The sequence below is a fragment of the Triticum aestivum genome, chromosome 3B, assembly GCF_018294505.1.
Source record: "Triticum aestivum cultivar Chinese Spring chromosome 3B, IWGSC CS RefSeq v2.1, whole genome shotgun sequence".
NCBI lineage: Eukaryota > Viridiplantae > Streptophyta > Magnoliopsida > Poales > Poaceae > Triticum > Triticum aestivum.
The window spans coordinates 664,479,687-664,489,369 of NC_057801.1; the positions used below are offsets into that span (position 1 = coordinate 664,479,687).

The 9,683-nt window shown below is 43.7% G+C and overlaps 1 protein-coding gene across 4 annotated transcripts in view; it reads right to left on the reverse strand.

Annotated features, from left to right (window-relative positions):
- Positions 1–4,761, reverse strand: part of LOC123071553 (DNA polymerase alpha catalytic subunit) — a 9,234-nt gene extending 4,473 nt beyond the window's left edge. For 2 of the 4 annotated variants that reach the window (XR_006434427.1, XM_044495129.1), the window contains exons 1-14: positions 3,940–4,761; positions 3,374–3,541; positions 3,205–3,288; positions 3,047–3,121; positions 2,910–2,974; positions 2,713–2,803; positions 2,390–2,575; positions 1,903–2,066; positions 1,693–1,807; positions 1,374–1,553; positions 1,230–1,304; positions 1,002–1,121; positions 583–888; positions 375–467 (exon numbers count right to left, since the gene is read on the reverse strand). Coding sequence is in view for 1 of the 4 variants with exons in the window: in XM_044495129.1 (XP_044351064.1) it covers positions 375–467; positions 583–888; positions 1,002–1,121; positions 1,230–1,304; positions 1,374–1,553; positions 1,693–1,807; positions 1,903–2,066; positions 2,390–2,575; positions 2,713–2,803; positions 2,910–2,974; positions 3,047–3,121; positions 3,205–3,288; positions 3,374–3,541; positions 3,940–4,647 (2,430 nt within the window). In the remaining 3 variants the exon portion in view is untranslated. Of the gene's footprint in view, positions 1–374; positions 468–556; positions 889–1,001; positions 1,122–1,229; positions 1,305–1,373; positions 1,554–1,692; positions 1,808–1,902; positions 2,067–2,389; positions 2,576–2,712; positions 2,804–2,909; positions 2,975–3,046; positions 3,122–3,204; positions 3,289–3,373; positions 3,542–3,939 lie in introns of all 4 variants that reach the window. The other 2 variants (XR_006434426.1, XR_006434425.1) reach the window with 2 other exon arrangements.
- Positions 4,762–9,683: the final 4,922 nt, after the last annotated feature.

A 9,683-nucleotide genomic window follows, 5' to 3' on the forward strand; every position in this document is an offset into this window, starting at 1 on the left:
CCCAGCTTAGTTCAAAGACCGGATACAGTTAAGAATATAGTAGCTTGTAAGCTCGAATCACACTGAACAAGTTTACGAAATTCCAATGTCCTTACCAAAAGCATGAACAGGTGTGGTGGCCAAGCAGGAATAGCATATTTTATTTCTGTAATCGCAACTCTGATTACTAATTACAAGTTTCTCAGAAAAATGAGCTGAAAGCAAAAAAAAAATATTCTTGGTGACAAAGTTTCGAAGCAATATGGGTGTTATGGTTACCCATAGGGTATTATTGGTGGCATGTTAGTATGTTGTTACCCAGCTAGCGGCTCAATTTTTTGCAAAACAGTGTTTGTCCCATTCCCCAAGTACGGAAAATCTCCATATGTAAGTACCTCAGGCAAAACACCAGTAGCCTTTGAAGTTGGAAGGTTAGGGAGATTGCCATCAGAAGAACGCTCAACAGTGGTGAAGCAGATATTGAATTCCTGAGGAGCGAAGAGAATAAAAGAAACAGTGAATTTATATCAAGGGCATCGCTTAACAGTTGACTCATGGAGAATAAGCCATAACTTACCGAATCTGTGAAAAATAATGACTCACCTGAATTATTGAAGGATAAAGACTGTTGAAGTCCAGAAGTAGAATATACTTGTCATATAGACCTTTTTTAGGCTCCAAAACCAAACCACCAGCATATGAAGGGACTTTTCTTACTTTACCTGGATCACCATGATGCACCTCATCATCAATGGAAGGATCAACAGCGTTTCCACCTCCCGTATCAGCATTAAGTTTTCGTTTTGCAGAGTTCAGCTCCTTGCATGCAGCAAACTTATCTGGTACAATGAATTTTTTTGAATGGAATGAATGCAACAGTAGATATTCTACCCTCTGAGCTCTAGCACCCTGCGTCATTCATGTGAGATATCATGTCAACACAACATTGTTTTTTGTCCTTTTTTCAAAGAAGACTGCATTGTTGCAGATGTATACTTTGCATAAAAATAATGATGCTTTACCTGGAGAGTTTTCCCCCACAGATTACCACTAATATTTGTCAGTTGGCGTGTAAGCGGGAGAACACTCAAGTGGAACATAAGCTCCAAAGAAAGACATGCGTCAGTCTCACCGTACTCAACCTAGATGAGGATGATAAATTGGTAAAGTTTGCTTCAGTTCGTAATTCTTAAGACATGGCATTCTCTTGAAAGAAGTACGCATGATTTCTGAATTTAAAGAAACCACACCAGCTTTAGAAGCGTTCCCGATGATTGGAACATTGGAGGTATAGTCTCTGCAAGTTGTGTCAGAGAATAACTCACCTATGTAAAACATATAGGTTAGTTGAGTTTGGCTTTAAGATTGGACCAAACAATTAAAATTCTGGTTACCTCCCGCAGAAGATCACGAGAGCATAAGTAGGTGTCACAGAGGAGACGGCCAGCAATGCAGGACATAATTCCTGGACTTGCCCCAGAACCATATAGTGTGTTTCCTTTGGTAAGCCTGGGAATTACTGATCTTCTAAGGCGGCCAATTTTGGACCACATGCTGCTTGGTACTTTGCAGGTCTAGCAGAAAAACGGCATAGACATGTTTCTTATTTGATTGAATTAGAACATAATGTATACTTTGTAATTAAAACATGAAGTATACTTTGTAATCAAAACATGAGGTACCAAGATTAATCAGAAATATAATCATAAAAACCTGAGCACGGTGCAGAAGGACATCCAGGTCGAATCCCGAAATGTTGTGCCCCACAAGTACATCACAATCAAGTTTACCAAGCTCAATCATCAAGCGATTTAACAAAGCACGTTCACTGAAAATGGAATAAAAAAGATTAATGAATGCAAAGATGAGAACTCGGATTTGTTCAAAGGAAGATGTAAATGCATAAGCAACAACAGTACCCACCTGCTCTCTAGTGCCAGCACGTTGCTACCAGCCTTCTGGTTCCTATCAGAAGCTTCTTTGGTGAGGCCTATAGGAAATATGCTTCCTTCAAGCTTGCGCATAACAGTAAAATGGCTGATCGTTCCCCGTTTCTGCCAATCTTCAGAACGCATTGGAGTATCAATCTGGAATGACCCCAAAAGGCAAACAACTTTATTTGGTAGAAAGTGTCTCTAGCTTATAAAATAATCTCGCAAATATGTAAACTTGATAATTGTTTCAGATAAACCCAAAGTGCATCAGTTTGTCTAAAAAAAAGAACTGCTTCATATATTCAGAGACATGGAAGGTTCAATTGCTTGATACATCATTGCCAAGGTATGTCAGCTTTTCTAGAAATTCTTGTTCCAGAAGACAATGACAATCATTTACCTGATACCTAAACTGCTTAAGTATGTACAAACAAATACTAGAATAAAATACTTCAGCCCCAGATTAGCATGCTTACTTTTACTTGGTGACAGCATATGACCGATGCTGACACAATCTCATGCACGTTGTGTTTCTCATTTATGATAGTTTTAAGATTAACAGCCGCAACTACAACTGGGGGGACTTCCAGTGTGGTACTTGTCACCAAAACAGAAATGTCTTTTGGGCATTCGACTGTAACTTCAAATTTACACCAGCTGACCTGTGGAAACGCCAAAAACCATCAGCACCAATATAATGCAACAAAAAATCAGGCAGGAGCTATAAGAGTATCAAATAACTTAATTGGATATAAAACACAGCCTGGGATGAGAGGACAGCATGAAGTCAAGGATATACCCGCTCAGTAGATGGACATGCCACAAATTTAGAAATCGATAACCATGAAGGACCCTTGATCTTCCTTTTGATGAGAAACAGTTCAAGTGCACTGAAAAGGTACAATGGTTACTGTGTGTGAGGAAAGGATTTGGCACGGAGAGTACAACACTGGAATTGTTGTGTATAGCATGGGTCACACATTTTACGAATCATACCTATTGTTTGTCCCAAGTAACGCATGGAAATATTTACCTCTAAGGTCAGCTGGTACCGCAGGATCCTAAGAAAATACATATGTTATAAGGAAAAAAAGAAAATATGAGATAGAAGATGCATTGTTCAATAAACATACCTTGTATGGGTAATTGACTTTCAGGACATACTGCTCACCGATTGGTACATCGGTCCTCTCAAATGCATAGTTCCTCTAAGGCATGAGAAATATAAACAATTAACATCGACAAAGAATATTACAGGGGTAGAAGTTACAAGATGGTTTCACCTACAAACCTTGACTGGAGTCATCACAAAATTTGAAACATTGAGGTCAGACAACTTGTCAGCTATTTCACTCTTTAGTCCAGATGACAACTCCTGGAAAAAAGACATGCAATGTGCATGTAAGATAAATATGATGCAGTGAGCATTAAGCTTAGTATGAAAATAATCAATCTCTCACATGTAAAGTTGCTCGAAGTGATGGCGAAGCATCAGAACTTGTGGAATTCCTCTCTATCCTTGATATTGTGTCCCTTGGGAATACTGAACTGCTTGGGATTGCATATATGCACCTTTGCATATTTTTTACAACAACACAGCAACTGTGGAAGCGCTTGCCTCTTACAACCTAGAAAGAAAAGCAGGTGGTCAAAAAAGAGTAGTGTGTATAACCTTAGAGCTGCAAACATGTAATAGCTGATAATCCAATAGAATACGTAACTATTTAACAAAGTCGATAACTATTTCTGACATACTTGACCATAGCAATATGTGGAGCTTTTAGAAAAGCATTGACTACTTTATGGAAGTAATGATCTGTGCCACTATGGAATAGTACATTCATTCATTCAGATACTAAAATACAAGCACCACATAATTTATATAAATCAGCTATCGTACTAAGCTAAAGAATCACTTAGTTTGGTGCTGGTGAAATATTGAGCGAGGAAAACAAAGCACTTCAACAGATGTGGGCAACTAACCATATGTCTCTTATATGTGAAACTTAGTATGAATGATATTTACCTTCCCAAACAAATAGACTGTGCCTGAATTGATACCAAAGGGCTCCTCATATGCATCCAGCAAATAGAACGGCAGGGCTCCATCCTTCAGCTCAAACTCCGAGCTTTCATCCACATCGACGACATCATGAACAGTCACTTCTCCCTTGCCTCCTGCATTCTCCCCATCCCCACATATCTTCATCCAACATGCTGTTGCACTCAACATATCACCATTTCTGGTGCCCTCTGCCTTAATCTTAGCGTTTAACCGGCGCACCTTCTCTATTTTCACTTCCCCATTAGCCTCCTGCTTCAGTTCCTCCGAGCTCTTATTCTCATCCACCAATTCCGCACTAGAACCTGGAGCTGCTTCTAGTTTGGGTTGCATTTCCACATCAGGCTTCAGTTCCAGCTCTGGCTGCAATTCTACCTCCATATCGCTTCCATGGTCTGAAACCCCATCAGCCTCGAACGCACCATCCGATCTAACCTCCATTTCAGCATGTAAGGCTGCCTGGATTGCCTTAATTTGGGGAACTGGAACAGGCAACGGTGTCGGGGCAGAGATCCTACCAACACGACGACGACGCTCCTCTCGGTCGTTCTCGTCGGGGGCAAACTCGGCGATGACGTCGTCCACGATGCTGTCGGCGGCCAGCGACGAGCCCTTGGTGCGGTCGCTGCCCGGCTTCTTAAACAAGGAGGAGGGGCGCTGCTTGCCCATCATCGCGGCGGCGGCGGCGGCAGAGAGGGCCGCTGCCGCAGCAAACTGCTGGGACGGACGCTTCAGCTGGGGAGGGCGCGGCTGCTTCCGCTTGCGGGGGGAGCCATCCTCGCCGTCAGATCCTATAGGAAAAGACTACCATGAAATGTAGGACCGCTCCCTCAACCCACTATGAAAAAGGACAAAACTGCTCTTTTCCGAAAAAATTAACACAAAATGAACCCATTTTAAAAAAATCACTAAATGCCCTTTCGCATGGCACCCGGGGCACGCTAGACATCATGGCGTCCTAACCAAGGGCACCCTAAACAAAGGCGTCATGCTAGTCAGCGCTCGTTTGCCACGCTGGCAGGGCGTGGGCCTGACGCCCCGGGCCAGGACGCCATGCTCAGTAGCACGAAGCCCCAGCCCAAGGCACCATGCGCTTGAACTAACAAAACAGGCAGCATCCTCTCTTTTCCCCCCTTTCTCCACCCCGGCGGCCCCACTCATCCCCCTCCCTAATGCCCACTAAATTTCACGGATTAGAGCTCCAAATCGGTGAATTATCCTCACCTTCAACCCCTCAAGGTATTCTCCCTCATTTCTCCTCTTTTTGTTGGTTGAAATGTCTGCATTGTGCCCACTTGGAGAAACCCTAGGTCATCCAATTTTACAATTTCCATTGATGCATTTTGGTGTTTATGTTTGTAGATGGCGAGGATCGTGAATGTGCATCATGTCGACTTGGCCTCTTTTGAGAAGGGAAACGCCGAATATGGTGACCCAAAGAAGAAGACAGTAGTGATGGTGTTTTCCACATGTCCTAGCCTTGAGGAGGTTGTGGTTGAGCTTCGGAGAAGGTTGAATTAGATGGAAGAAAGCGATGAAGTAGACTTAATCGGAAGGTATAATGTTGGGTTTGGACAACACATTCGTTGGAAGACAACACCTCTTGTCTCCGACTTTCATTGGGAAGCATGTAAGGAGAGTGTCTTGGCCTCACAAGATAAAGCATTCGAGTTATTTGCCACAAAGAAGGTTGGTGCTCGGTTGCACATTGATTTGAATCGGTGTGCATCTTCATGTGATGTTAGAAGCTCGGTTCGAGATCCACCATATGTCAATCCAGATGTGTATGACACAACAATGAGCCAACCTCCATTGACCCAACCTTTGTGCCCCGTCCGGAATGACCAACATGATAATCAAGGCTTGCATATGGAGGGTGATGAGTTTGAAGGTGAAAGAACATTTGCTCCTTTGGTGATTTTAGTAATTCATGTCAACATACATGTTGTTGGACTAATATTTTCCTCAAGTACATTTCAGGCTCTAAGGAACAATGGTGGCAAAGCTTCAAGACTCTACATTTCTTGTTAAGTGATCAAAGATCACATTGAGTCCATAGGAAAGCCAATACTATTAAAAGGGGATGAGGTTTTGAGCATGGACTGTTCTCTCAAAGTGCTTAGAAATATTGCTCAAAACCCTCACCGAGATACAACAATGAGCCAACCTCCATTGACCCACCGATACACATCTACCCAGACTCACCGAGATACACTTGAAAAATCCACTGCCTAAACCCTAGCAACTCGGTCTCACCGAGAGGACGTTCGGTCTCACCGAAGTGCACTTGCCAACTTTCTGTAACCTATTGATTTCACCTTGGAATTTCTGAGTGGTTTCGATTGGTGTCACCAAAGTGTGGAAAGTGCTTAGGTCATCACCCATCAGTCTCTCCGACTTGTTTCATCCGGTCTCGTTGAAAAGCCTAAATTCCAAACATTTTGCACCAGTTGGTCTCACCGAGTGATTCCACCCGGTCCCATTGAATTGTGCGTAAAGGTGTGTAACAGTTAGATTTTTGGTGCTAGCTATATATACCCCACCCATTCCACCAACTCCCAGAGAGAGCAAACAAGATGAAAGTACCACTTCCCATATCCATTTTTTGAGAGAGAACCACCCACACTTGTCTTGAAATCAAGGGGATTCCACTCCAACCTTTGATCCTTGATTTCCAACCCCCTCAAGTTGCTTTCTACTCCAATCCTTCTCGTACTACCATGCCAAATCTGTGAGAGAGTGATTGAGTGTTGAGGAGACTATCTTCTGAAGCACAAGAGCAAGGAGTTCATCATCATCAACAACACCTACTACCTTTTGGAGAGTGATGCCTTCTAGATTTGTTAGACGTGACTTGGGAGCCTCCAAATCTTGTGGAGTTAAACCAAGGAGTTTGTAAGGGCAAGGAGATCGCCTACTCCGTGAAGATCTACCCTGAGGTGGGGCTAGTCCTTCGTGGGTGGAAGCCATGATGGCATAGACAAGGTTGCTTTCGTGGACCCTTCATGGATGGAGCCCTTCGTGGGTTCGTGCAGCCGCTACCCTCCGTGGGTTGAAGTCTCTATCAACGTCGTTGTACAAAAGCACCACCTATCAAAACCACACCAAAAATCACCGTGTCTTCATTGCGTTTGATCTTCTAAACTCTACCCCTTTACTTTCTTGCACTTACATGTTGTTTACTATCCGCGCCCCATCAATGAGAGCTTAATTTTCATCAAGGAGAATGTGTAAACTGCAGAACAGCTAAGCGAGGTCATTCTTATTTATCCTTGGGGAAGCGGGTTAATAAGGATAAAGGTGATGTTTATTTCAGTCCAAACTCTCACTAAAATACCTGGTTGCAAGCGAAACATACACTAGTATTGTTGTGCAGGCTTTCATCGAGAAATACTTGGGTCTCCCATAGGGGTGGGGAGAATTACAAGTGGTACTTTGGATCACCTAGGGAATAGAATCAGAAGCAAAATCCAGGATTGGCCTGAAAGGAAGGTAGCATGTGCGGGAAGGGATATTTTGCTCAAATAAGTTATACAGTGCCCCTAAAACTAGGATAATTCCTTCTGGATATATCTACCCTACATATAGCATGAGATATTTCCTTCTCACATGAAAAGGTTGCAAAGGCTTTTCCTCTTGTATGGCAAAAATATTGGTGGAGCAGTTCTTTGGACAAAAGATCCGTGCACTGGATATCCTCGAGCTCGCTACCTACCCCAAAAGTTAAAGGCGGAATGGGCTTTCGATATTTGCATATGTTTAATCTAGAACTCTTGGGAAAGCACGGATGGAGATTTAAGAGCAATCCAAATTCCTTTTGCGCGAGAGTTCTAAAGGCCAGATACTTCTCGGACACTGATTTCCTGCACGCTAGCGCACCAAAATCCTCATTGGCTACTTGGCAGACGACGTGGCCGGAAGGGATGCTCTTAATAATGGCTTGATAAAACAAGTTGGAGATGGATCTGCCATCTCTTTTTGAGATGACAAGTGGATTCCAGGCACCTGGTCGATGAAGCCATTTCTAAAACTGGGAGGCACAATGTTGCAGTTGGTAACCGAGCTCATCGATACATACAATTGTATGTGGCTCATTCAAGATGTTTTTATCCTACCGTATGTTAATGCCATCCTTAATATCCCGCTGCGCACCAGAGGTGGTGATGATTCATTGGCTTGGGCCTTTGGGAAATCAGGGTATACTCTTGAAATCTTCCTATCATGCTCTCATGATTCACAAAGAGCGATCGGCTCTACATGAAGGGTTGGCTATAAATAGATGTGGGATACCCTATGGCAATTGAAAGTGGTGACAAAAGTTTGAGTTTTCTAGTGGCGCGTTGTTAGGGGCACTCTATCTGGTGAAGATACGCTGAAATACAGACACATCAAGGAGCTAAGTAGATGCAACATGATGTGGAGCATCCTACTGTCATCTCCTTGTACACCTTCATAGCACCTCAAGCCCCAAGTGGACCTACCGGACTTAAGGTGAACCCGCTCCTCTTCGAGATTTACATGAATATCCATTGGACGTGGTTGCTACCTCACCATGGAACATTGTGCATCATTAGGTACAAGGGCAAACACCACCAAGCAGCTAGGAAGCTTCCCGGAGGCCAAGGAGAAGGACCCCAAGACCCAAGAGCTGGCCGGAAGCATCAAGATGAAGAAAAGGAAGCGTGCAGAAATTGCACTACCGGACAGTCCGGTCCTCACAGCAGACAGTCCGGTCGCACCGAAATTGCACTACCAGACAGTCCGGTCGCACCGAAATTGCACTACCAGACAGTCCGGTCCCCACAGCAGACAGTCTGGTGGCACCCGAAATTGCATCTGTCCTCACCGGACTATCCGGTCCTTACCACCGGACTGTCCGGTCCGCCCAGTTTCGCTATGAATCGGGCTAAAAAGCCCATGTAACCACCGAGGCCCATACCCCTTCGCCCCTAGACTATATATTCCGTGCTCCTCTCAGTTTTTAGGGTTAGCAAAGTATTGGATAGACAAAGAGAGAGCTTTGATCATCTTCCTCCTCTTGGAGATCTAGACCTCCTCTTGGAGAAGCTCCTTTTGGAGATCAAGCCCTCCTCTTGGAGAAGATCCTCTTGTGGATATCAAGGCCTCCTCTTGGAGAAGGATCCCCATCATAGGATCATCAAGACCTCATCTCCTTTGGATTTGGGATGAACTTTACCTTGTATCTTTCCCTTTGTTGTTCTTGTACCTTTGTGGATCTTGTGTGATTGTGAGTCTAGTGGGTGTGTGATTGGGCTTGTTCTTGAGTGTTTTCCTCTTGTGATTTTCCCTCTTGTCCTTCGTGTTCTTCGCGTTCTTCGTGGATTCCCCTCCAATTCGTGAAAGATCTCCACTTAGGGTCTCCACCCTACAACATCTTGGTATCATGAGCCACGTTGATCACGAATTTGGAGTCTCCCCCATCGTTTTCTATCCTTGTTTTGGTTGATTTCGTCCTAAAATCCGAAAATCCCCACCAAAAATAGCCCTAAATTTTTTTGTGATTTGTTGGTTTGATGATGTTTTGTTGACTTTGATCCATGGATTCATTGTGTTTCGAGTGGATCTAGCTTCCCCCACAAGTTTCCCCACCTTCCATCCACGAAATCTCCTCAATTTTGAGCCCAAAATCATCCATTTCTGCCCAAAAATTTCAATTGCGTGCCTTCCCAACTTGCACTGGACTGTTC